Below are 26,029 nucleotides of genomic sequence, written 5' to 3' on the forward strand. Positions count from 1 at the left end.
TGATTGGTGGGAAGGAGGTTTTGCACTTGGGTCGCAGAAAAATTCCAGCAGATGTCCAAAGTGACAAAATGGCGGAAAGGCGGTGCTATGTTGGTTTGTGACACATCTATCTGCTATCAATCATCTATCCCATCCGACTGTGGGCCAAAAGAAGACTACATGTTGCATTGGTTGCCCGTCAAAAGCGGGGCTGCTGTCTAATACTTGTTCATTACGAGGTGAGTTTAGCGTCTGAAGACAGGGTTAAGGTCTGAATTAACAATTTCAAGCCAGGGTCTTGGGTTCAAGTCTGGGTTAGGATGGGTTCAAGACAGAGGTAGGGTTTCAAAATGAAGTTTTCAAGCCAGGGTTAGGGTTTCAGGTAAGGGTTTGATTGCTGATTTATGGTTTCAATGTAGGGTTAGGATTTCAAGTACGGGTTGTTTGGGGCTTCAAACAAGGGTTTCACAATATGGTTACAACTTGTATGGGTTGGTATTTGAAATTGAGTTTTCAAGATCAAGGTTTAAAGTTTGGGTTAGGGTTTCAAGACAGAGTTAGGGTTCCAAATCGGGGTGTCAAACCAGCGTTAACGTTTCAAATCAGGATTATGGTTTCAAATTAGGGTGTCAATCCAGGGTTAATGTTTCAAATCAGGGTTGGATTTTCAAATTCACGGTCTGACGATTTGTCTTAGGTTTCGGTTAGGATTTCAAGTGATTTTTTTTCCCACCAAATAATGTTAATGCTAAGCCTGTCCTAAATTTTAACTTATTACAATTAAAAAAAGAAACAATACAAAATAATAATCCAAAATGCACTTGGGCATGAAATGGGCTTTGTTTGGACTCTTTTTTCAAGGGCAAGTGCAAGGAGGAAGGGGGGGTTTGTGTCTTCAAAAGTTTGGAGACAAACACACAGTAGAGTGGACACGCAACGCAGATGGCTGGGAATGGAGGCGGGCAGGAAGCGGAGGGAGGATGTCAAAGCAAAGTGCACAAAAGCCGCTTAGCAGAGTGTCCGACAAACAAACCCCCAAAAAATAAAATCATGAGGTCTCACCCCAGGAAATGCGCTCCTGCCGGGCCCACCTCCACCAGCCGGCTGGCCAGACCTTCACCCTCCACCATGGGAGGCGGCGATGCCAGCTTGTGCCGCTTGACCAGGCGGCACGTGATTCGCGTGGGCGCTGTGCACTTCCTGGGCGGGATGATGATGCGCATGCCGTTGTGGCGGCTACCCCGCATGGACCCGCCGCGGGCGTCCACCATGAAGCTCACCAGGAACCTGAAGAGAAGAAGAGGACGATGAGGAGAAAATATAACAGGAAGTGAGGAGCATTCTGGAGGCAGTGAAAACATTTGTTTTTATCTCTTAGATAGTTTGAGGGAGAAAAGGCCAAGCCAGAATGCTCTGCAGCGTTTCACCAACAGGATGGGCTAATGTTTATTTGGGGTCTTGGGAGCACTGTGGTGATGCATGCAAGTGTCCTCAAGTGTATTTGGGGCCAAATTTTCTACAGCCCCTGTCCACCCTGGCGTGCACCATGGACTGGAAAAAAATGATACCTTCATATTTAATTTGAAATATTACATGGTCCTAAAACATGTTTTTTTTGCTAATTTTATTTCAAGTAATATAACCAATTCTTTCTAAATACAATTATCTTCATAATGATTTTTCCCCCTCTATTCAGCATGTTTTTTTTGGGGGTTTTTTTTTACATCGGCGTTATTTTCAAACACATACACAATCACACACACACACACACACACACACAAACACACACACAATAACCAAGTTGTGTCCCAAGGTGTTAATAGTGGCAAAAACACACCGTGCATTAGAGTCATTTCACTCAGTGTATGGACAGTAAGGTGTTATTAACGTGGTCACAAAGAGCACAGCAACCGACTGGGATCTGTCCTTCAAACACATGATCACAAAAAGTCCACCACAAGTCTGGAAGGACACATTTGACATAGGAGGAGAACAAACAGCAGCTGCTGTGAGTGGACAAAGGAATGGGGGGGGTGAGGAGGGGCGAGTGGGGGTGCGTGAGCGGAAACGACACGATCCGGGTCGCGTGGCGGCGGCCGACAACAACGGGGATAAATCAATCCAATCAATCAATCACAGCCGGTCAGTCGTCACCTGCTGTCGTACTGCGGGAGCGGAGAGGAAAAACTGTGGGATGGACGACAACAGAGCTCCGTCACACAAACTAAACTTACTATTGATGTTGCACTTCACTAAAAAGAAGACAAACTGCTGAGACTGTACTTTCTTAAACAGGAGAAAAACTACTAATGTGGCACTTTTCCTAAAAAAAAAAAAAAAAAAACAAGACAAATGACAAATTTGAATCAGAGATGGCTTTATACTCCCTAAACCTACTTTTGACACTGATTACAAAAATGTCTAATATTTCCATTGCACATCAGGTTTTTGAAATATAATATTTTCATTTTCTCGTTTTAAATTTCACTTAATCTGTACATACATTGGTACGAGTCAAACTGCGATTTTTACACCCCTAATAAACTCACACGAATGGATAAACTCTTCAACACAACAACAGTTGTAAAACAATCGCTAAACCAAAATTACTCATAAACACTACATTTGATGACCGTTATTTTTACAATTGTATCATTTACTGGATCTCAGAGAAGTGTATAGCGCCAATAATCAATAAAAAATAAGCGCTCACTTACCCCGAGTGGACTGGCGAGGAGACGAGGTTGACGTTGTCCATGGCGTCTGGCGTCCAGCTGTACCTCCTCAGCGAGTCGTTGTCGCAGTCTTTGGCCACCGCCAAGTGCTGCCCAGACCACACGGTAGGGTTACATCCAAAAGCGTTTCATCACCAACATTAAAAGATGACATCAAAGTGCCCAAAAAGTCATGCGCTTAATATAAAAATGAAGAGAATGGCATCGTTATGTCGTGTAATGAATGTCTGTATGTCTTGCAAAAAAGCTTCCGTGGGTGACAATCTGTGATGTAAATGAAAGCAAAATGAACGTAATAAGACAAGGTCACCAAACGTCAACATCTACCTTGTTGTGTTGTTCTATTGTGAAAGACTTTTCCTTACAGAGCATCTGCGGCAGTGTGGGAGCAGACAGGCAGTTAGTCCTTATGTTCCTTCACTAAGCAGAAATGTTAGCTGAAAAATGTCCATGATGAACAAAATATCGCCTTTCTCACATGGATACACAGCAATTGTTGCAGTGTTCCCCAGATTGTGTGCATCTTGTTCTTCTACAAGCAGTTGAACAATTAATAATGACTAAATTCAGTGAATGGGTCAATTCTACCTTATCGCGAATATAAGTATTTTGCTGTTGTTTTTTTAACGCTCAAATGTTGACTAGAACTAACATTTCGCCCAAGTGTATTTTCTGGAAGACTTTAAAATGATCTTTTTTTTTTTGTTTGTTTTTTTTGGGGGGGGGGAAGCAAAATAAGGTCACCCGAGCTTGTCGTGATGATTGGCAGCATTAACCACTAATCTCGTTTCCTCTTTTAAGTAAGATGTGATGAGGGGTCCGGATCGGTCGCTTTTGGGATAATAAATGTGAAGAAACTGGCAAAAGTGCGTACCATGTCCTTGCTGGGCGCCAGCATCTCTTCAATCATCATGCTGTCCCTTGTGAAGGAGCTGCGGTTGAGCGTGTTGGACCTGTCAGAACTGAAGGAACGCAGGCTTGGGCGCGAGGTTGCAGCGGTGCACAGGTTCACGGGTTACCAAGACAACAGCCATAATGACAAGGGAGGGAGGGTGGGTTGGAGGAGCAGGTGAGAAGGAGGGGAGGGGACCATGGTATATAAGGGGAGGTGAAAGTGAACAGAAAGTGGGGATGGGGGGGGGGGAGAAGTCACATTAAATGCATGCAGCTTCCAGGAACCAGAACCACTACATAACACAACAAACATTTGTTTGATTTTCAACCACTTCCCAAAAACTAGATTCACTGGAATTGCTTTGAGAGAACCTTCTGACAAAAAACACACGGCATTTGAATAAAAAAAAAAACAACAACTAATAACAACTTGCCCCCCCCCAAACCACAAAGAACAAGGAAAATTAACTTAAAAAGGGCTACTTGTGTGATCATTTGTCAGCTATTACAGCACTTGAATGAAGTGATGCAGTTTATGAAATAGAAGCAGATGAGGGACAAAATACGTATGAATATATGGATGCATTCTTGTGCCATGATACTTTTCTCTATCCAGGCCAAACGATGACTCAGCAAAACCACAGCTGCTGCGGCTGCCGTTGTCGCCATGGCAGCGTGAGGCGACTAATTTGAGCAAACTACGTATTTATGACATACACGTTCACCCAAAGGTACCTATACGACTTCTTGTCACTAGAATGTACATTGCGCGCCTGCCAGACAATTCATTAGATACTGCAGAAATGTTGCTAAAATTTTGTCCCACTGATGCGGCAAAGCACCACCAGACATTCACAACAACAACAAAAAAAGAATTTGCATAGGATCTCAGTAGCTAATGTAACTAATGAAGCCAGTCACTACAGTCTCCAAAAACACAAATTAAACAAAAAAAATAAATATCATAATTGGGTGATCCTTACTATAAATTGTATATGCACATCGACTACTCACAAAAAAATAGGGATATCTGTCTTTCAGATGTATTTCAAGGATGAATCTAAAATGCACTACAAAAGAGTTACAAGTGAACCTAATTTGACCTTCTCTCAACTTCATTTGAGCCAGGCCAGGGGAGCTTCATTCAACTCTGCCAGAGCAACAAACATGTTCCAAAGCAAGACTTGAATGATGAGGGAAAAAATGACCAAAATCCCACAACTGACTAAGTCTCGGGAAAACGGGGCTGCCGGTAACATATTGTAAACATAGCCAAACAGCTTTTGTGCATTTTGGGTTCATCCTGAAATTTCACCAAAGTAGCGTATACTAATAAGGTAAAATTCAAATTCAATAAACAAACATTTTGCCTAAAGTATATGAATTACTTAGGCCATGATATTTATCTAGTGACGGTCTGCATGAAATTCAAGAATGTCTTGACGCAACCTAGGGGAAAATGACTTCCTGATTCGGGCAAGCTGGCGGGAAAAAAGGTTCGGGTCCCCGGAAGCTTGACGAAAAAAAAAAAAAAAAAGCACAAAAATCACAACAAACAACAACAATATCACCACCAGCAACAGCACATATGAATATGGCACACGCAATAGCACGCCTCCAAATCAAGTTAGCCAATCAAACGTACACCAGGAAGTTACGACTTCATCTAGCTTGAGGGGTTAGAAGGGGGTTGCAGAGGGGTGTATGGAGGTTCTGGCGGGGCCTCAGCAGCATGCCATCAGCCTTACCTGACTTTGGGACTAACACACATCGAGCGCACATGAAGGAGAGAACACAAAATCATCAGCCACAAAGCAGGATGGATCAGGATGAGGTCACACACGCACACGCTCGTGCTGCATTCAGGAAGTGGGACATTTCCAATCGCTGATAAAACATCAATACATGCTTAGAAACCAGGGCTGGGCAACACATGACCTGGGGGGCATCGCCAAAATGAGACATTTTCCGACTGTTTGTTTACACTTGGCCCAATTTGTGTCCATATTTCTCTGCAAGCGAATTACAAGTGTATGCACGTGTGCTGAGGGCCATTTAATCGAACATGTTTCTCATTTCCTGAGGCTTGGGGGGGAAAAAAAGTGTGTCACTCCTCAGACATTCGTTGACGCACCACTCCAGCGACCCCTCCCACACTGTCCATTCATTGTTGCATAAGTGTCAATATTTTTGCAGAGAAATACATTTGACCTTTGAAATCTGCCCAGTGCATGCGTGAGCGATTGGAGCAACTTGTCATCACTTCTGGATGGTATCAGGCAGAGTGTTTTTGATAAATGAAGCCCTCTCTGTTGGCAGTGCACGCCAGCGAGGATTCACTTGAACTAAGGAAGCCTCAAAAAATAATTTTCAGAGCAATAAACTTGAATTAATCAATACCATCGATTATCCTAGCCCAGCCAGAGATGACACGATAAAACAAACCCTTCAGTATGAACCATACGAGTTGTAATATTTTCATATTTTTAACTGTCTTCTGAATCCATGAGACAAAATGTCATGACAAATCAAGGCAGGTCATAATTTGGTCCATGTTTAGATTTTAAAGTGGAAGTCAAGCCAAACATATTTATTTCAAGAATATGTGTCTATGCAGGCCCACTAGTTGAAACAGGGCATTCTGATTAATATTGCGTTTATGGAATATAGCAAACTCCCCCCCGTTTTTAGCCAATTTTCCACTTTTGTCAACCGAAAATGACATCAGAGTTAATCATGGCTCAGGTAACGACCAATCACAGATCACCTGTTTTCTGAAGCTGAGCCATGATTGGTTGTTATCGGAGCCCTGAGCAGTTTTGATGTCATTTTCAATCGACAGAAATGACAAAATGGCCGCCCCCTGAGATGGCAAAAAAAAAAACAGTGGATTTTGCTGCCAAACTCATATTCCACAAAGGCAATATTAATCATAATGCCGTGTTTCAACTAGTAAATCTGCAAAGAACATATTCTTGAAAAAATATGTTTGGGTTGACTTCCCCTTTAAGCACTTTTACAAACACACAAAGTTTGAACAAAGTAAAAGTGTGACCTCACAGTATGTGGCGGGCATTATGGGATATACTGCATTCATCAAAAATAAGAAGTTTTGTTCGCTGTATTGCCCATCCATGGCATTTTACATTATATATTAGCATTAGGCTAGCTGTCTTTTGTGAGACAAAATTGTATGGCCTGGTTGGAAATTTGATTTGGGGAAAAGTAATATGCCTATGAGTATTGTTATATGCTCTGTCTGTATGTGTGACTGCTCTGTGTGTTTGAAAGTAACAACTGTATTAAAGGTTGCTGTTAACGTGACATCTATGCTACTTTCCATTACCCTGTGTATGGCGTTTCACATTATGTGCCAGCATTAAGATAACGGATTTTAATTCGACAACATATGGTTTGGTTCGTTTGAACTTTTTAGCGTTCAAATACACACGCTTCACTTCTTTAGAGAACTGTGTGAGCGGGATAGTCTTTCCATGTCCTCAAAGCAATGCCATAAGAATCTCCCATTTCTTGACAGCAAGGGTGAGAACAGGTGCCGAGGAAGACTTTAAAAAGTGTTTTGATAAGTTTTGTTTTAACAAGTTGAAATGTGTTTAAAGCATGTGGATCGGTACGACTACCCCCCAGATAAACAGGTCCTCCCAGCGGAGTTGTTTTAAATAAGGCAAGAAGACCCCCTCCATACATACATCTCCTTTTGTAATAACTTCAACAGATTTGTCAATACATTTGCTTTTGTAATACCTTGCTTAGCTTGTAAAGTGTTTTTATGACAATGTATTCAGATGTAACTACGACTCCTGAGTCGGCAGAGGCGTGTGCTCTCAAACGCTTGTCCCTGTGAAGTGTTTCAGCCGGCGACGTCTCACCTCTGCGAACGTGCGCCCACGCTGAAGCCCATGTAACCCTCCTGCGGCAGAGAGTCGTCGCCCAGCTCCCGCAGGTCCTGGGGTGCCAGGTACTTGTCCGTGTCCCCCGTCATGGCGTCGTCGCCTGGGGTCGCCAAAAAACAAAACAGGACATTTTTTTTTTTTTTTTAGCTGGGACGTCACCAGGAATGACGCATAAAAGAAGCTCATGCTTAAGACCTGCAGAAGTCCACATCGTCACAGCAACCAAACAGCAAACCTCAATCAAGGCATTTTATTTTATTTCTTTAAATAAAGAGGCCGTAAGAAATGTACTTGTTGCTGTGATCGCTCGTACTGGTGCGCATAGAAAAGGAGTTGGAAAGCGGAGAAGGCAGCAAGTGCACGCGGGCCGGCGAAAGAGAATGAAAGGGGGGACGGCATTCCAGCAGGACACACCGCCCCTCCCCGCCATTCCCTGTTCCCTTACCAACAGCCCCCCCCGTAAACTTTCACAGACCCCATCTGGTGACATTCCAAGCCTTTCTTTTTGGGATCTACCGTGACTCACCTCTGCCTCGGAAGCACTTCTTTCAGCGCTTGCCTCCCAAACGTTTTTTTTTTTTTTTTTTTGGGGGGGGGGGAACGTTCTCTTTCTGTGTCTCTCTATCACGCAAACAGATCCGCTTTCTCCCGCCTACCCGCCCCTGCTCCAGGATAATCCACTCTGCGTGTGTGCGTGCATGCATGTGTGTAGGACACAAATAGCAAGCAGGGTGTGACTCACACTAAAGTTGTCTAACTTGATTAAGCGAGCGTCTGCCTGTAACTAACTAAATTAATTAAGCTGTGCACATTTATTTACATGCGCACTCGCCAACCAAATGATTTGGTACAGGTTAGGTTTTATGAACACTGAGCAAGAGTGAGCAAACCTTTGGGCTCGTGACACACAATGTAAAATTGTTTACTAATAACATTGTGGTCAATGTGATCTGTTGTATGTTTAATCAGTGACTAAAGTATGTTTTTATTTTTAAATGATAGTTTGTAGCTACTGTATTGGGAATGACCAGATGGTTGAGAAAAAAAATGTTGTATCATTTTTGCAAGAAAAAGAAGTGTACAAATACTTCTTAATTTTTTTAAAGCACTTTAAAATCGAATTAACAAGGCCAATTTGACTCACCCAAAGGAAGAAGCATTTTAAACAAATGCACAAAACAACAAGATATTAGGAACGGCTCTCACTACAGCTACATTAATCACATTCTATTGCTAAATAGTGAGCAGAATTGTGTAAATGATGTTAAACAACTAAGAACTAAGCAGAGTTCAGAATAAAATAAGCATTTATAATTCATGTATAAGACACTACAAGTGACGACATTGCACAAGCATGTGACATGTTGTCATCTTTTAAATAAAATATGGTTTCTTTGTCTTTCACTGTGTAAATTTATAAAAAAAAAAAAAAAAATTAAAAAAAAAAAAACAATGGTGGCAGGCCGACACCAACAGTTTACATAAGGAGGGCGCTGGACGTCCTGAATTAGAAGTGCAACGCTGTGTGTGTGTGTGTTATTCACTACCGCTATGTAAGCTTGCGTGAGGGTGTGTGTGTGTGTGTGCATAGTTACACACGAGCCAAATTTAGACATGAAAAAGCGCTCACACACTACATTGCGGTTATTTGAGGTTAGTGCTTGCAATTAAAACCGGTGTTTTATGACTTACACGAATAGCTGATGCAGATATTTCCACAATCCATCTCTGTTTGAACAAAAGCACAAACACACCATTTTAAGCTCTGCTTTGTCATTCGGTGGAACGCCCTCGACCGTGACGTCACCTCATTAAATAGAGATAAAAGCCAGCCAACGGATGGTTTCACTCTGATAAAAAAAAAAAAAAAAAAAAAAAAAGACACTGAATTTGCTGCAAAGGACCCGTTGTTCGATTCCTAGTCCATCAATTTTGTTTACAACATCAGACTTTTGGGGTGATTGGGGGTCCATTCACAGAGGAAACGTCTATGTTTGCTTTGGTCCAATTGTATAAAGTGACACTGACAATAGATGAAGTGTGTGTGCGCGTGTCCGTGCATGTGTATGTGTGTGTGTGTATGTGGAAACACGGGCACCCACTCCGTGCACCCCGTGCACACTGTATCCATGGCAACAGAGAGAAAAGGCTGACTCGCTACATTTTGCCACCCCAGAGAGAAGGAGTGAGATGGCTGAACAGCAAAGATAATAGAAATACTGTCAAATATGAGAGTAGAGAAGACGTACCATGCAAATTTTCCACTATTTAAAAGGGTTCCCAGGTTTCTTATCAAATAGGCTCTCAGGCATTTCTTTGACAAAATACACATAGGATGAAGAATTTTAGCACACTTAATATGCACTTGTTGTCACACTCTGGTTGGAATCGCTGGTTACCATGACAACCAGGGGCAGTGCTAGGGTGTTGCGACACAGCAAGGGCTACTTGACAGCTTAGTGACTTTTCTGTTGGCGTTCCAAACCTGGTCACATTTTTATGCATTATTGGCGAGTTCTGTAAACTGAGCAGCAAATTTTCAAATTCAATCGATTATTTCAAGTTAATTTTTTTGGAATATTTTTTTTTTTTTTTTTTTTTTTGCTGCTTCAGTAATTGAAAGCAGGTCCAATACTGCTGGCAGAGACAAGAGAACTATCTGCACATAAAAAATTAAAATGTCACTTTTCCATAACATATATCCCCTTTAAATGAAGCAATCAGAAGTCGGTATAATTGTAAACATAAAAAAAATAAGGTGAGGATAATAGATGGAAAAAGAAAGTGATCAAAAGGATGAAAAGATGACAAGTACCTTCATCAACATCGGACAAATAGTCCTCAGTGATCATTTCGGGAGCATTGGCCTTACAGGCTGTGTGATGGGGATGGAGGCAATTGTTAAAGGAGAAACATGGAAATGAAGTCAAGGAAAGAATTCATGGACAAATGATGGCATAAAATAAAATAAAAGAGCTTCGGATAAGTGACATCAAAAGAAAAACTGACTGGGAGTAATTTTTTATAAACAATAAAAGTAAGAGGACGGCTTACCGTCATCATCCGACATGTCTAGCACCTCATTCATGGTCTCCGGCACATTCATCTTGTGCTTCTCTGTGACCGTCTAAGCAAACGACACAAAACATTCCCAATGTCAAGCTGGGCATATGCAAGCGGAACATATGCACTCCCTGACCATGTGCTTCCTGCTCTTATCTAAACCAAACAGTCAATTATCAACCCCAAAACATGGTAAGCCAGCAAAAACATATGCGAAGGTTGAGAGAGAAAATTTGCTCCTGGGCAGAAATGGGAATGGATACACCGTTGCGGAAAAAAATATTGGGACACCTTCAGGAAGTGAAAAGTAAAGCAAATGCAACTCGAACAGCTTACACCCCTTTGGGGGAAGCCTTTCGGTAAGATGTTGGAGCATCCATTTATGGGCTTGCCTTTCCCCAACAAGCCTTCATGGACCTTGGGGAAACAGCAAAGGAACTTCCAAAAATGTCTTGCTAAGAAGAAGAATTAAGATGAGGGTTAACCAAAGGGCTGTATTCTTCATCCTCTGAGGCATGTCCCATTACTTTTGTCCATATGCTTCACTCAATCTGCCAACGTACCTGCGTGGTCAGCGTCTCTTCTGTGACCACCTTGAGCGTGTCCACCACAGAGATGTAGCCCAGCCTCCTGGCGATAGACAGGGCACTGTTCCCATTCTGCATAGAAAGCAAAAAAAATATGGATAACGTTCCTCTTGGTTACCTCCCCTAGGACTGTTTATTCAACCGGTTAACCCCCATAAGTTTGTTTCTTTAGTACCCCGAGAATCTTCATGGCCCACTACATGATTAACTATGGCATCAAAACTAAAGGTATAAAAATGTCACACAAAAAAAAGTTTGAATTTTAAATAAATGAATAAACAAACACATTTATTAAAGAATGATTACAATTAAAATTGAAAAATTTAAAGCACTTCCTCAGGTTAAAATTTGCATCAGAAAAATAATAAAAATTAGCTGAATGAATTACAGAATAAACAATAAAATTAACAAAACTATACATAAAAAAAAATCAAGTTAATTAAGAATAAACAATAAAAAGAAAAGAAGCCAAACAAAAGAAGTAATTTTCAGAAAATTTCTGTCGCCGCTCTAAAACTGATCTACAGTGTATTGTTTTTAACATAACTGAGGTTGTTCCCCCAACCCGCCCAAAAATCTTTATTTTTCTCAGGTTGCTGTGTTCCGCCTTTACCATAGCTGCAAAAAACAACCAAACAAAAACAGTACAAATTTGACCAAACTAGGATTGCATCCTCCTTTTTTCCCTACATCTATCCTTAAATTTCTCCGTGAATAACACAGGAATCCTAATGGGAAAAAATCAGACACATATAGATGTAGTATATAGTGTGTGTGTGTGTGTGTGCTCACCGTGGTGAGCTCATTGGGCGACGCTCCATGATGCAGCAGCAGATTGATAATGTGCGTATGTCCCTGCTGGGCGGCCTGATGAAGAGCAGTATAGCCGTTCTGTGGGACACCGAAAAAGAAATTAGTCACGTACTGTAGCGGAAGAAAATAATCAAATAAAAGTCCATCTAGGCAGCCAGCCAGTCGACTGAATTACCTTGGTTTTAGCGTTGACCTTGGCCTGGTTTTTCAGCAGGAAGTGGACCATCTTCACATTGCCATAGTGACAGGCCACATGGAGAGGCGTGTAACCCAACTGAGGACAAACACACAAAAAAAGGAACACTTATGATATTGTTGTTCAACTACAAATCACAATGTGAATCTGGATTCTTGTTGTGTTTTGGGGTCACCTTAGTCTCGGGGTCTATGGTGGCTCCATGGTTGACCAAAACCTCGGCCACGTTGACTTTATCCTCCTGGGCGGCCAGATGGAGCGGGGTCAAGCCGTACTAAACACCAATGACACAAAGAAAGACTTAGGTGAATGAATTCAAACTAAAAAACCCAAAACGCGTGAGTGTTTTTTTTTTTTTGTTGAATATTCTTTAAGTTGCACCTTGTTGCCCGTGTTGACTGAAGCATCCCGTGCTAGCAGCAACGTCACGACATCCACGTTGCCCTCCTGCGCGGCCAGATGCAGCGGGGTGATGCCCTGCCGCGTCACACTGTTGGTGGACGCGCCGTACTCCAGCAGCGTGGTGGCGATCTCCAACTGGTTCTTCTTGGAAGCGATGTGCAGCGGCGTATAGCCGTTCTGGACCACAAGTGTACAACTTCAATATAGTAACTTTGTACCATTAAAATCGACTTTATTGCTCAGGATGATTCATTTTTTAAACTCTTTATTTTATTTTATTTAAGATCAGATTTCATAGTTCACCCAAGTGAATCTTTGCTGACATACACTGCTTGCACTCACAATATGGCTGCAACCAAGAGGAGTTAATTTTATTAACTACCTTAGTGGCAAGTCTGGTCCACTACATTAACAGACAAGTGCAAATTTGTTCCAAATCGAAATAAAAATGAGGATAAGTGATTGAGATAGTGGACGGAGGTAACTTCTTCCACTCCAGTCCTGTGGATGGCAGCAAAGATCTTGACAGTCAATTATAAGATAATAGCACCCAAGCGTGGTGGTAGCTTAGCAGGTAATTGGATTGGATGCAAAACAAAAAAATGCAGACGCTGGTTTTTTTCCCCCCATCCATCTATCCATTCTCTGTATCCCTTATCCTTACATTCCATGTTTAAATGTCAATCGCACTCGAGTTTGATATTTTCCACCACCAGACCTGTAGAAGGCAGTGATGAATAGTACAAAATGTGTGCCAAAGGAAATTTGGGATCTTTGTTCCAAATATGGACCAAAATGTAACAATTTGGATTTTTAGCCATTCACACTCATACAAAGCAGCCGTTGACATATTCTCCAACTTTGCGCTTGGTGGTGGTAATTAAGAGTGACCCTCACCTTGGCCGCAGCATGCGGTGAGGCTCCCTGCTTGAGCAACAGCAGCGCCACCTTCTGGTTATCGTAGTGCGCAGACACATGCAGTGGAGTTAGTCCACTCTGGGCACACCAAGACAAACATACAGTGTTAGGTGGCGGTTAGAGCTCAACGACGACACCTGGAGGAGGCGAAAGGGCCGTCACCTTGCCAGAGGCGTCTGGTGCAGCGTTATTTTGCAGCAGCAGATTAGCCACCTCCAGCTTGCCGTACTTTGCCGCCACGTGCAGTGGAGTGAATCCCTTCTGTAAGGGGATTTAACGAAATGAGGTGGTCAAAAAAAAGAAATAATAAATAGAAACACTGTAGACTGTAGAGTATGTGTAAACATTAAAAATTGGTCAAATACAAAATCATTACCATTATCATCATATTTTTGATTCAACTCTTTTACTGGATCGCCATGAATTGCATCATGACGCTCACCTTGGTAGTGATTCCCAGACTGGCTCCCTGGTCCAGCAGCGCCACCGCCACCTCTCGGTGACCCTCCCGGGCGGCCAGGTGAAGGGGCGTGTAGCCGGAGCTGGTGGTGGTGTCGGGTGATGCCCCGTTGGCGAGCAGCTGTTGGACGATGTCTTGCTTGCCCAGACGACTGGAGATGTGCAGCGGTGTCTGCTCATCCTGCACGTACCAAACCACACCACGAGAAAAAAAAAAAAGAAAAAAAAAAGCTCAGATCAATGAAGTCAAATTAAGTAAGTTTCATTTCTAGTTTAGTCCTTGTCAGAAAGAGGAGCCATTGCACAGAGCAGACACACAGAATGCAGTATACAAGGTTTCAGTTGCCGTCACACATACAATGCATCCGGAAAGCATTGACAACACGGCACTTTTTTTCCAAATTTTATGTTACACCCTCATTCCAAAAAAGATTAAAATCATTTTCCCCCTCAAAATTCTGCACACAACACCCCTAAAATGTGTTTTGGAAAGCCTGACCCGAGTATCCAACACAGAATCTCAGTGCGGCACACTTTCTTGTGTAGACATAAGCATGGCCTAAACTGCCTACAAACTGTATTTACATGACACGCCGACACACAAACAGTACCTTGGCCTTGGCATCGACTCGTGCGCCATTCTGGACCAAGTATCGCACCACGTTGGATTGTCCCGCCCTTGCAGCCATGTGAAGCGCAGTCTCACCTCTCTGGAATACACACAAACGTGAACAAACAAACACACACAAAAAGAAACAGACATCAACACGCATAGAAATAAATACACACACACACACATGAACAGATAGCAATAAACATGCACAAAAACAAACATGATCAAACACAAATGCACATTTGCGCACACAAGAGTGCACACACAAACTACTTAATCCAGATGCTAACTCTCCCGTAAGTTTTCCAAGCAGACACAAACGTGGGGAAATGAAGCGCTCCCATTTTTTTGTACACGCCGAAATGACGTCCCTAACGCCCCGTTGCCCCGGTAACCCAGCCACAGACACGGCGTGGGCGAGCAAATACTTGAGGTTGATGAGCTAACTGTGCACCAACCCCCCCTTTCTTCATCTTGTTTGTTCACTTTTTCCCCCGTTCCTCACTCCTCTTTTCACCTTCCTGGCACAAGAACCCCAACAGTTTACTGCACAGTGTTAATTTGCCTGGATTAGAGGGAAACACATGGAATTCATCTACTAAAGAGGTGTGCATCAACTCACGTGCACGTGACCATTTCTCAAGGTTAGCATGTCACATTTCAGGCACCTTACAGCTGACCCTAAATAATTTTTCCGTAGGCTATAGGTAAAACTACTCACTGAAAAATGCACCTATCCGGAGAAAGCAGGGTGGTAAATTTCTCAAGATGATGCAGGGAAATGTCAAGTTCGCTATTGGCAGGGGTGGAAGTTAACATCTGATTGACTAGTAATGGCTGACTTCAAAATGTCAAAAATGTAATAAAATGGCTAATAGGAGATTAGTCGATTTAATTTGATCCCCAAGGATGTCACTGCTCTCCTTCTTACTCACCACATTGCTGGTGTTGGGCGAGGCGCCGTGGTTGATGAGCTGATGGACGATGTTTTCGTGCCCCATGAACGCCGCAACGTGGATGGGAGTCAGGCCGGACTGCGAGTGGCAGGGGAAACAACATTGACATCCCCAAACTGTTCCCACAAAGTCGCGAGCTTAACAATTGGCCAAAATGGCTCTATTCCAAGCCCCGATTGGTTCGTTCAGTGCTGCGTCCCGATACTTTTGCCCACATGGGATACGGATGTGCGACGTACCTCTGTGACGGCCTGTATGGAGGCGCCGTGCTTGAGCAGGAGCTCCATCACCTTGACTCGGTTCTTCTTGCAGGCGATGTGCAGCGGCGTGAAACCATTCTACAAGCGGAGGGAGGGCAAAGGCGACTTCAAACAACGATCCGGGAACAGAAACGCTGCTGGAACGCAGGATGGAAAAATCCACACTCTACTTTTTCTTCCGCCGACGAGGAGCATGTGTGGAAAGAATTCCCTCTGAATGCAAAAAGTTTGCACTCTCTCCTCTCCTTCCTGCTTCAAGTCGCTCAATGCGATGACTTCATGCCACTTTTTTTTTTTTTCCTCTCTTTACTCTGGACCCTGCCAGGCTCTTTAACCACACCCCGACATCTCCCGTTACGCAACCAGCACGGCTGTCTCACTCTGGGACAGCAGCTGAGAACGCAACCTCTCTGAGGGTTTCACCTCCTTCATCAAATATGTAGAATTTCAGATACATAAAGTGAAGTCCACGAGAACAGAGGACGGGGTGAGTAATCCCGTAAGTAACATGATTTTTCTTTCAAATTGATTTTTTTAGAGGCTTCTATTGCTCAGCTCTAAACAGAAAGGAGGCTGGCAACACAAAGCAAATCAAGGTACCACTGTATAAAGTAAAAGCATGACAAAATGGCAGACTCAAGGGAAAATTCTGCCTCCTCACCAGAGCCTTGGCATTGGGGTTGGCCTTTTTGTCCACAATGACCTTGGCCACCTTGTAATGACCGCAGTGGGCGGCGACGTGCAGCGCCGTCAGGTAGTCGTTGGTCACGTCGTCCACCGGTGCATCGTGGTGCAGCAGCAGCTGCACGCAGTTGAGGTGGTCGCCTTGTGTCGCCATGTGGAGCGGCGACAGACCGTTCTGGGCAGGGCACAAAAATGTTAAGAGTGAAGGCTAACGGAAAAAGTGTTGATAAGCGTGACGCTGAAGGCCGCTCGGAGGGGTTACCTTGGTCTTGGAAAGAATGGGAGCGCCTCGGCTGAGCAACATCTCCACCACCTGCTCGTGGCCGCTGCGGGCTCCGCAGTGCAGCGGCGTCAGACCATCCTGAGGCATCCAACACACAAGTCAAGTACAGTATATTTTTCCAAGCACCCCCTACATCACCCACTACCATATTCACCCCTTAAAGCGGAAATCAACCCAAACATTTTTGCTTTTCAAGAATATGTTCTATGCAGGCCCACTAGTTGAAACACGGCATTCTGATTAATATTGCATTTGTGCAATATGAGTTAAGCAGCAAAATCCTTCCGTTTTTAGCCATCTCAGGGGGCGGCCATTTTGCCATTTCTGTCGACTGAAAATGACAGCTCGCCTGTTTTCTAAAGCTGAGCCGTGATTGGTCGTTACCTGAGCCCTGGGTAGTTGTGATGTCATTTTCAGTCGACAGAAATGACAAAATGGCCGCCCCCAGAGATGGCTAGAAACGGGTGGATTAACTCTTATTCAACAAACGTAATATTTATCAGAATGCTTTAAGGGGTGAATATGGTATTGGTAATAATAAAAATAATATTTATCAAGTTTTTGAACATTTCAACTTAAGTATTCATGACCTGTTTAATAGAAAGAGCATTAGCCAAATTCAAATCCAATCCATCATAGCTAGTTCACATGCACTTCTTCCACTCATCATTTTCCATTATTTGACAAGAAAGTAGCCCTCTGAAAGGCATGTTCACCAGTTCAGACAATTATGATCAGTCACATAGTGACAAATCGTATACAGTAGCAGGTGTGTTAGCATATGCGTACGCACAGACCTTGGTCCGTGCGTCAATCTTGGCTCCTCGCTCCACCAGGAGGCGCACCATGTTGCCGTTCCCCGCGTTTGGAGGCCACGTGTAGTGGCGTGATGTCATTCTGGACACAAAAGAAATTCACGTAAAATACATTCAGCCAACCATTTTTCTTCACTTGGGTCTCAGGTGAGCTAAAGTGTATCCAAGCTTACTTTGGGGGGAGGGGAGGGAAGGGGTACACCCGGGACTGATGTTATGATCAAAACTGCCAAATGTCAATTTGGTGGAGCAGGGCCAAAATAATTCAACCTTTAGTGATGATTGCCTCTATCTGTTAGCGACGTTAGCTTTGTAGTGTAACTTGATGAGCTCGCTCTCTGCGACACTGTAATGACTCTCCTGCAACAGTAACTCTCATTTTACAATACAGTACAATACAATTGATATAGCGCATTTCTTTACAGCTAGAGCTGTAACAAAGCACTTTACAAACAATACAATAAATGGAATAAAAACAATGAAAGGCTGTGATACATGTATTAATAAATATAGACATAAATAATATATTAATATAAATAATGAAGCCAATGAATTGACATAAAACACTATATACAATTGACACCGGAAAAGAGTTGAAAAAAAATTTCAGGTCTGATCAAAAGCCCGAGAAAAGAAATGCGTCTTCAACCGGGTTTTAAAAATGGACAGACAGGGGTCTTGCCTAACAACCAATGGGAGGTCATTCCATTATATAGTTCAATTTTCCCTCCAAATGTTATTGTTCTGAAGACTCCCTATATATTTGCCTATACAGGACGACTGACATACAGTACGTGCAACACGTGTGTCCTTCAGCAGAGTGACACAGACAGCTGGCGCATACTTGTGTCACAAATACATGTGCATACATGCGAACACACACACACACACACACACACACACACACCCACACCCACACACACACTAACCCGCGCCTTGAAGTCGACGGCAGCACCTCTGTTGAGCAGCAGCGTGGCCACGTTGATGTTGCCGTAGTGAGCGGCGATGTGGAGAGGCGTGAAGCCGCTCTGAGGTGCACAAAGACACACACACACACACACACAAAAACAGGGACCATTAAAACGATGCGGCAAAGGTTTTTCCTGTGAGATGATGGGAGGCAAAGCTGCAGCAAGCTCAGGAGCGAGTGTTTTTTGAACAGAATAAAGCGCATCGGCTGCTGTCATATGAATAGCGTGCAAATACAAGAGGACAAGTGCAGTTTTTAGTTGTTGGTAACAGCAGAATATACAATTAGGATTAAATCATAAATGTATACTGTACATGCAGGAGAGCATGCATCTGGCAAAAACACTACGTCTACATTGAAGACGAAAAGAAAACATCTTCAGCTTGAAATGTCACAAGAGCGAAATTGGATTCTTTCCACAACACATATCAGCGCAAAACATTTAAATCCTGATGAGGGTCGGGCGATTAATCGATTTTTATCAATGACTTTGAGCAGCTTGTGGAGGTCAAAGTGGTCTCTATTGGCATGCACTGCTTACACTAACAAATTGGCTGTGAACAGATTGGCACTAGTTTACAGACACAGTATTGCCAACTTGGTCATTTTTCCACTGTACTATATTTAGTGACTTTTCTGACCACTCTAGCAACTATTTGTCATAAAAGAAATGAGTAAATGAGTGAGTTTAATTCCCGCAAAGAAACAGACAACATGAGCCGAAAAAAAAATTCCTGTTGCATTGTGTATGCGTTGGAAAGGAAAAGGATAGAAAGCAATCGTTTGGGTCAGTCACTATGATTTTTCGTAGCTTCAAATATCCGAGGAAATAAAGCAAATCCAGGAAGGGAAAAGAACACAAATTCATTTTGAATGTCACTATAATTTGCTTTTTCTATTGACAAAGGAGAATAAAATCGAGTAAAATCAGAAATCCGATTCTTAATCACACACTCAAAAAACACTCAAAATGGTGCCAACATGAACGATCAAAGGTGGGGATAGATACATCAGGTCCAAGGACATATTTAAGTCGCCATTGGTTACGTTTCTGCCACACACCAAGCGCAGACACAATGCGCTGGTCACGCAAAGATTGCTGCGTCCTTTTCCACATAGACATGTCTCCATGGGGGACGTGAGTGTGCAACATATAAAGGGAATGCGAGTACCTGCTTTAATTGGTGGTAAATGGTGTCGGCTGTGTTCACGCCCACAACAGTGCAAAATGCCCTTTTTTAAAAACACCGGCTTGCGTGTCTGCGAAATGACCAACACCCAGTCTAACACGCCTCTGTGCCGATTTAGCCCTCGGGCTGCACCGGATTTGCGCTGGTCACGAAAATAGAAACCATAATGTTAACTTGCTGAAACCACACACACATTCTGTACATGCACAGAAGCACAGATACATACAGTGTACATGTCCACACACGGGGTAGATGTGTGCACACATATACACACACACACACACACACACACACACACACACACCCACGCCCCCCCCCCCCCCACACACACACACACAAAATGTAAATGAGATGCAGGCTTCAGGTGCACAAAAAGTGAGGCAGCAAAAGCTTTTGTGCTAGCATTTAGCGTTCATGCTAGCAGTCTGAAGGCTTTGCGATGAAACCATGGGGAGGTGGAAGAGGAGGAGGAGAGAGGAAGAGTAGAGCAAGAGAATGCGTGTACCTCTGTTGTTCTATTCACCATCATCTAGAAACAGAAGGTCAAAGGGGGACAGGGCGAGAAAGAATGTGGGGTGGTTAGAGTACCACGACAACAGCGACACCATGGCGGCACCAAGCGGCATGATGGGTACGCACTCCATGAAATGACTAAAAAGGGAAGCGGACGCACGATTGGACACCGCAACGCCGCCTCCTCCTGATACGATGCCAGCTAAAACGCCAAGGTAAGATGGCGTCTTCCATTCACCTACCTTAGACTCCACATCGGCGTTGTGGTCACTCTGCAGAAGGAGGGCGGCGGCCTTGGTGTCGTCCTTCCTGGCGGCGATGTGCAGCGCGGGGAGGCGCACCTTGCCTTTGGTGTCGTTCTCCAGGAGCAGTGATACCACCTGATCGTGGCCCTGCTGTAGTGCCACCGCCAGCGGCGTGAAGCCGTCCTGCCGAAACAGGCAAAGAAACAGGGCTGCACTGAATAACGTAGTTATTTCTTGTAATTTCTCATATGCGTATGAATTACTTTGTATGGAAATTAGCTCACAGAGCTACACACCAGTGTGTTTTCTTCCTGAATGTCATTTGTATTTGGTCCCAACCAATTAAACAAAATAAACAAACATGATAGGCGAACATATGACGGCGGAGAGCCATTTTTGGCTAATGCAAGATGGCGGAGAGACACGCTTAGCTGATATGGCTTAGAGATGGTATTGATGAACACAAGAGCAAAGGTTGTCAGAGAAACATGAAAAGAGATGATTGGCTAACAAGCTGACAAAGGGCCATGGTTATAGCTAACACAAGATGGCAGCTAGACAAAATTGACTAACAAGATGACAAAGAGGCATGATGTGCTAACAAGATGGTGACAGTACAGCATATGATTGGCTAACACAATCTGGATGCCGTCAAAGGTTGACTCCGATAACTTCTGATTCGAAAAGGAAAGCTAAAGAAGCTAAGCTAAGTAATGTCAACTGCTTATGACGAAATTAGACAATTCAAGACTGGAATTCCAACACCAAGAAACAACAAAGTTCATGCTAGTGTAGCATGGAGCTAACAGATGCTTAAGGGAGGGAGGAAGTGCTGTTTGTAGTCCTTTCATGTCGAGCAAAATTCATGGTGAGTGTCAAAAGCTAAATTGAGATTCATTGTTTTGTGTAGCAATTAGTAAGTATTGCATTTCTCCTCATCTAATTACTTGTCTTTATTTAAGTAATTTAATATGTGTATTTATTCTTCGGTCACCTCTGTGGCAATGCTCTGACTGGAGCCGTTTTCCAGTAGGTAGTGCACCACGTCCAGGTGATTCTCCTGCGCCGCCATGTACAGTGGTGTGAAGCCATTCTGGAAATAAAAACAAAACAAAAGAAAATGATACTTTGATTTGTTAAATGAAATCAAAATGTGTGGTTTTAAAACCCTCACTGTCAAATGTGTCAATCATAAAACACTGCTGTGGGCATATCATCCTTGTCACGCACACTCTCACCTCTGTACATAGCTTAACACCTGATAACCAAAGTGTGTGCATGTGCATGTATGCGCGGATGTGTGTGTGCGTGCACACAAACACACACTCTGCATATTTTCATATCTGCACTTATTCCACAAAAGTGTCAGCACTTTGAAAGCCATCCTCGTTTGGCATCTTATCATATCCATACAGCACAACAATTCCATCACTGGGTACTTGTACTTCTTTTTTTTTTTTGTTATTTAAAAAATAAATAAAAGGTCAAGAGTCCTGTAATATTTGTTGCATTATATTATTAATTTGAAAAAATATATATTTGTCCCCAAAATTGGTTCATTAGAAATATGAATTCATTGTTATTCATTTTTCTTTTCAGTTGTCTCAAATAATTGGTTATTGTATTTGTTGTAAATAATGAAATAATATATATGGGTAAAATAATTTATTGGTTAATTCATGGGAGGAAATTAATTATCAATAATGAAACATGAAAAGAAGATGCTTTAGTTAGTTTTTAAATAGTTTTCTCCCCAGTTTACCTGCGACTGCGCGTTGATGTTGGCGCTGTGCGTGACCAACTCCTTCACCACTTCCATCTGGCCGGCGAGAGACGCAATGTGCAGCGCCGTGTTGCCTTTCTGTGCCGGAAAAAGAAGCATGGACACAACGTTAGGAAATGTGTGTGCTCGTACGGATCAGCTTCATTTCCAACTGATGCGGCACTCTACACTGTGTGTGGGTGTTTACGGGACACACCTTGGTGGCGGCATCCACATTGGCGCCCTGCTGAAGGAGCTCGGCCACCACCTCCACATGGCCCTCCTTGGCTGCCAAGTGCAACGCGTTGAGGCCATTCTGTTGATACACGCACACAAATCCTTCTGAGTTTTAGCTGATTTGTGACAGCCCAACTTGTGACATCTCAACATACACTTAGCTGATTTATAACCGCCCCTTATTGTATTAGTGTTTGGCGAGAAGTCTGCTGTATGTGCCACATACACAGATCCACTTTTTGGGATGAGTCGCTAGGGGCGACACTCAAATTTAAAAGTGACAAATTGAAAATGGAGTGCTTTAACATTACACATACAAATAGTTGCGTGTCTAGAGTGCTTGCCCACCTATCAAGTGTGAAATTAAGCAAGATGGGGGCTGTCGCACAATGATCTGATTTCAACATGGCAAGAACAATCATGTAAACATGTCTCTAATTCCTAAACCATGGAGTGCTTTGACAAAAGTATGCAACAGAAATGTTATGAAGACACCTGGGAAGATTTTTAAATTGTGGGGAAAATAAGTGCATAAGGTCTGCTTTAAGACTTTGGGCAGCCACCCTCAAGCGCCACCCATAGTTGTCATGGCGACAAAAGCAATACTCGGCATTGGCATTGGCCATCAGACAGGACCGCCCCCTCAAACCAGGTAAGGGTCTTAAAAGAGGAATAGTGTGATGATTTTCTAGCTTTTCACAGACTCCTAGAACATTTTTGAAAGTAAAATAAATAATGGCACTTCTTTTTATTGAGTGCACTCATTAAAGTGAGTTTGAAAAACGTACCTGATTACAAATGTTGATGTCCACGCCATTCTTCAAGTAGTCCAATGCCTTCTCCAAGTTGCCAGCGCGCGCTGCTCGTAGATAACAAGCATTCACGTCAGTCTGGGGGGGAAAGATCACACCAAAATGACCACCAAAAAATAAATACTGTCACGCAAGAATGAGTTCAGTTCATTGTGTTGTGCTTTTTCTTTGGCTTTTTGTGACACAAAAGGAGCACGTTCAACAAGGGTTGTTCTGTGTGAAAGGCACGAAATGGAAGAGGTGTTTTGCGCTTCGACCCAAAAGGTTCCTATCGTCCTCAGTAGTACTGGAAGCATAGTTTCCCTGGATGTTGATGCATGGTACTGCTGGGGGGGGAAAAAAAGTTTCAAAGCTTTTTTGTTATCAGGAGAGAAAAAAGCTAACCCCAAATGGTCAAAAAGAAAAAAAAAAGAAAAAAGAAACAAACAAAAAAAAAAACATATGGGGGAATTTTCCCCCCATATTTGTTTTAGTTAAAATCAGAACATTTGATTCGTGGGGAAAAAAATAGAATACACCTTTTACTTTTAACTTCTATTTGCACAATTAAAAATGCACTGTTTCAGCTGGTGAAAACAAGCACTCAACAAGGTCACTCTGTATGACAACACAAATACAACATGACCGGCTTGACCTTAATCATGCCAACCAGAAGCCTTCAGATGAAACTTGAGATGCATCGAGAATGCAACCTTGGCTCTTTTAACAAACATTCCAGTGGGATATGTGCCAGCAACCAAGCATCACAAACATGTTTACACTCTAAAAATGCTCAAACATTATCTTGAAAGACTACGCACCAAAAAAAAGAAAAGAAAGGGGAAAGACACAGTAAGTCCACCATTTTGATTTGAAGCAACTATTCTAGGGTCTATTTGATCATTTCCAGGGATCCTTTGAATGGTTTGAAAATTCAGCCTAATAAACCAGTTTCACTAAGCTACATCTACCATGAAAAGACCCACAGCGAAGACAAGAGGCCATGCCTTAAAAGAAATAAGAAGTCTGCCATTTTAATTTGAAGCTGCCAATTTAGGGTCAATTTCAACATTTGCCAGGGTCCTTTTAAGTGTTGAAAATTCAGCCACTGAAGCAAATTTCACCTAGCAACATGAACTTTGGTGTGCATGTCCATCACGAGTAGACCCACAAAAAACTCTCAAGACTCTATGCCTGAAATAACACAGAATGTCTGCTATTCCAGTTCATTTTAGTTTGAAGTTGCCATTTTAAGGGCATTTCCTTCAAAGACAAGTTGTCCTGCTGATTTTTCCCGATTCCTACCCAACTTGAACCGCGGGTAGTAGGACATACAAGCGACACCAAATTATGAAAAAATCCAATGTATGTCATTGCCTGTGGGTTTAGCATGACAGCAACATTTGCTGATCTTCTTTGTAGCCTTCAATAAGCCATGCAGAGCAATCTTCCAAGGTCAGGTGTTTACCTGTATGTCTGCATGCAGCCAAAACTCAAACGCATTGTCCTCATCATCATGAGGGATTTACGCAGGTTCAAGTCTGCAGCGAGGCAGCACCAGTGCACCACTGCAGAGCACCACGACCCCCGATTAAATGACCCCAAATAAGCATATAAATCCCCGTGGGCCTTAACCACTATCAGGTCGGGTCCATCTCCCGCTCCCACCCAAAGATGGGGACTTACCACGGGACAGTCAGCCGCCTCCTCCACGGCCATGTTGAGCCTCAGCCTGCGGCAGAGAGTGTGAAACCTGAGCGCTGGTTGCTAGCTAGCACTACCAATGACTGACTGAGGAGGAAGAGAGAGGGAGAGAGTGGTCGAGAGAGATAGGGGCATTATGTCAAAGCTAAAAATACCTGGCATAGTGTGAGAAAGTCCAGAGCATGGTGGGAGTTGGGGTGGTCCTCGGCGGGGGTTTAGACGGAAGAGTTCCGGTGCTAATCTCAACTAGTGATACAAAACAGTGCACGTGTGTGTCTGGGTATTTGTGATGCCTATGTGTGCACAGAAACCATAAAGGACTTACAAATGTCATTTTCAATATCGTTTATCCTCATTAGGGTCACTGGTGAGCTGCAGCCTACCCCAGCTGACATTGAGCAAAATTCTGGGTAAACCCTGAACCGGTTGCCAAACAATTACAGGGACACAGAGACAAACAGGTGTGAATGTGAGGATATGGACAATTTCGGGTCTTCAGTGAATCTAATGTACAGAATTTTTTTTTTTGTCAGACTTTACATTTTTGGGTTTTTTTGTATGGCTTCCATCGCTCAAAGTGCATCCTGGTTGGTGGCCAAGCAACTTTTCTGACACTCCTAGTGACTATTTTTCAAAAATAAGAGTAGTGACTTCATTAACCTATTCTATCCCGATGACATATTTATGTCATTTCACAATGGGTCTGAAAAAGTCTGGTACAGAATGAGGTAACAGCAAGCAAAGTGACAAATGAGCACAATTATTTTCACACCGTTTCCCATACAACAAAAACGGATACTGGAGGAAGTCAATCACAGTCAAGCTCGCTGAGAATTCATCCATTTATACAGAACATAATGCAAACGTTTGACCGCAGGTATGTGCTTCCAAGCCGCCAATATTTTGCCAAGCTTACCTCTATATTTGTTACTCTTCGACAACAAATAGTTACGGTAGGTGTAGCAACATTTTGGGAGCCCAATGGCTCACAATTGAAACCATTTTTCCTTTGATCAAATTATTTAATATTACCGGCACAGTTAGAA

The 26,029-nt window shown here is 43.0% G+C and overlaps 1 protein-coding gene across 21 annotated transcripts in view; it reads right to left on the reverse strand.

Moving 5' to 3' along the window:
- LOC147129116 (ankyrin-3-like) overlaps nt 1-22,519 on the reverse strand; it is a 53,531-nt gene extending 31,012 nt beyond the window's left edge. For 3 of the 21 annotated variants that reach the window (XM_086016873.1, XM_086016871.1, XM_086016869.1), the window contains exons 1-23: nt 17,554-17,616; nt 16,736-16,834; nt 16,451-16,648; nt 15,769-15,867; nt 15,509-15,607; nt 14,572-14,670; nt 13,944-14,141; nt 13,664-13,762; nt 13,481-13,579; nt 12,563-12,760; nt 12,357-12,455; nt 12,161-12,259; nt 11,965-12,063; nt 11,149-11,244; nt 10,577-10,649; nt 10,338-10,397; nt 9,215-9,250; nt 7,499-7,622; nt 3,589-3,691; nt 3,042-3,086; nt 2,697-2,803; nt 2,134-2,166; nt 1,042-1,266 (exon numbers count right to left, since the gene is read on the reverse strand). In XM_086016873.1, the coding sequence (XP_085872999.1) occupies nt 1,042-1,266; nt 2,134-2,166; nt 2,697-2,803; nt 3,042-3,086; nt 3,589-3,691; nt 7,499-7,622; nt 9,215-9,250; nt 10,338-10,397; nt 10,577-10,649; nt 11,149-11,244; nt 11,965-12,063; nt 12,161-12,259; nt 12,357-12,455; nt 12,563-12,760; nt 13,481-13,579; nt 13,664-13,762; nt 13,944-14,141; nt 14,572-14,670; nt 15,509-15,607; nt 15,769-15,867; nt 16,451-16,648; nt 16,736-16,834; nt 17,554-17,604 (2,438 nt within the window). In that variant the 5' untranslated portion in view covers nt 17,605-17,616. Of the gene's footprint in view, nt 1-1,041; nt 1,267-2,133; nt 2,167-2,696; nt 2,804-3,041; nt 3,087-3,588; nt 3,692-7,498; nt 7,623-7,717; nt 7,893-8,048; nt 8,152-9,214; nt 9,251-10,337; nt 10,398-10,576; nt 10,650-11,148; nt 11,245-11,964; nt 12,064-12,160; nt 12,260-12,356; nt 12,456-12,562; nt 12,761-13,480; nt 13,580-13,663; nt 13,763-13,943; nt 14,142-14,571; nt 14,671-15,508; nt 15,608-15,768; nt 15,868-16,450; nt 16,649-16,735; nt 16,835-17,553; nt 17,654-18,500; nt 18,600-20,486; nt 20,673-21,483; nt 21,583-22,251; nt 22,351-22,468 lie in introns of those variants that run through there. The other 18 variants (XM_086016883.1, XM_086016878.1, XM_086016881.1 and 15 more) reach the window with 14 other exon arrangements.
- Nucleotides 22,520-26,029: the final 3,510 nt, after the last annotated feature.

Source organism: Filicampus tigris, chromosome 19, assembly GCF_054856515.1.
Source record: "Filicampus tigris isolate MCC_2025a chromosome 19, RoL_Ftig_1.0, whole genome shotgun sequence".
In the NCBI taxonomy this organism is placed as follows: Eukaryota; Metazoa; Chordata; class Actinopteri; order Syngnathiformes; family Syngnathidae; genus Filicampus; species Filicampus tigris.